Below are 933 nucleotides of genomic sequence, written 5' to 3' on the forward strand. Positions count from 1 at the left end.
GAGACGAAAGTTCTCGCATTTATTCCTGAACCAACCTACTGGTGCAGGGGCATAGTAACAGAGAAAAATCATTTCAATGATAAAGCATGTGTATGGCCACGTAGGAAGGATGTTTACAGAGTGATAGGATAGAACGCATGATCTTCACACAACTTAATTAAATATGTGGTGCCAATTAGGTATGTCATCTCATGATGTGTGACGTTTTATAGACCCAGCTTGGTTCTTCTCCAGTGCCTCCTCTTGGAGTTGTACCTGATTTTATTACCAGTTTTCATCCGAATCCACTGGGGAATGGGGCGATTCTGCTTTTGTTTCTTGGCCAGGAATCGCTTGATTCTGAAAGTCTTGTGAGAAGACATGGCGAGAAACAGTCAGCCACACAGAGCAGGACGGCGGCGAGAAAGAGAAAAAAGCGCCAGGCTGCTTTTTAATTTTTAATGAAAGTGCCTTGAACTGGGACCAGTTCCAGCTTGCTTACAGATATCGCTGACTGATGGATGGAAAGTTTCATACACTGTCCCACTGATACACTGAGCCCCTGACGGCCCAGGAGACAGAAATGTTCTTAAGCCATAAATGTGGAAAGTGAAGACTACTTTCTTGAGTACATGCTAACACAGCCCTAAATCAGAGGGAGAACAGAAAAAAAGGAGAAGAGGAAAAATGGGAACATGAAAGCAAGAAGAACACAAAGAAAGGAGAGAGAATGAGGAGCACGTGGAACAGGAAGAGGAGGTTATTGGGAGGTAATTCAAAGAGTGGATTTAGCCTAGAAGTACTAGACTTCTGGTGTTTGGTACTTCATGATGGATAATCAGGCTGGAGTCTAAGACCCAAGATCGGATCAAATACACGTGTAAGCAGTACCATGGGCAGGAGTAGCACATACCTGATCCAGACAACCAGTGGAGTTTCAAGTTCATGGATGGA

At 43.9% G+C, this 933-nt stretch overlaps 1 protein-coding gene across 1 annotated transcript; it reads right to left on the reverse strand.

Moving 5' to 3' along the window:
- Window positions 1-206: 206 nt before the first annotated feature.
- LOC116636102 (60S ribosomal protein L39) lies at window positions 207-364 on the reverse strand. The gene has a single exon (XM_032410551.1). It carries the CDS (start codon window positions 360-362, stop codon window positions 207-209), a length of 156 nt encoding a protein of 51 aa, XP_032266442.1. The 5' UTR covers window positions 363-364.
- Between the last annotated feature and the right edge of the window lie 569 nt (window positions 365-933).

The sequence above is a fragment of the Phoca vitulina genome, unplaced genomic scaffold (assembly GCF_004348235.1).
Source record: "Phoca vitulina isolate PV1807 unplaced genomic scaffold, GSC_HSeal_1.0 scaffold1, whole genome shotgun sequence".
Classification (NCBI taxonomy): Eukaryota; Metazoa; Chordata; class Mammalia; order Carnivora; family Phocidae; genus Phoca; species Phoca vitulina.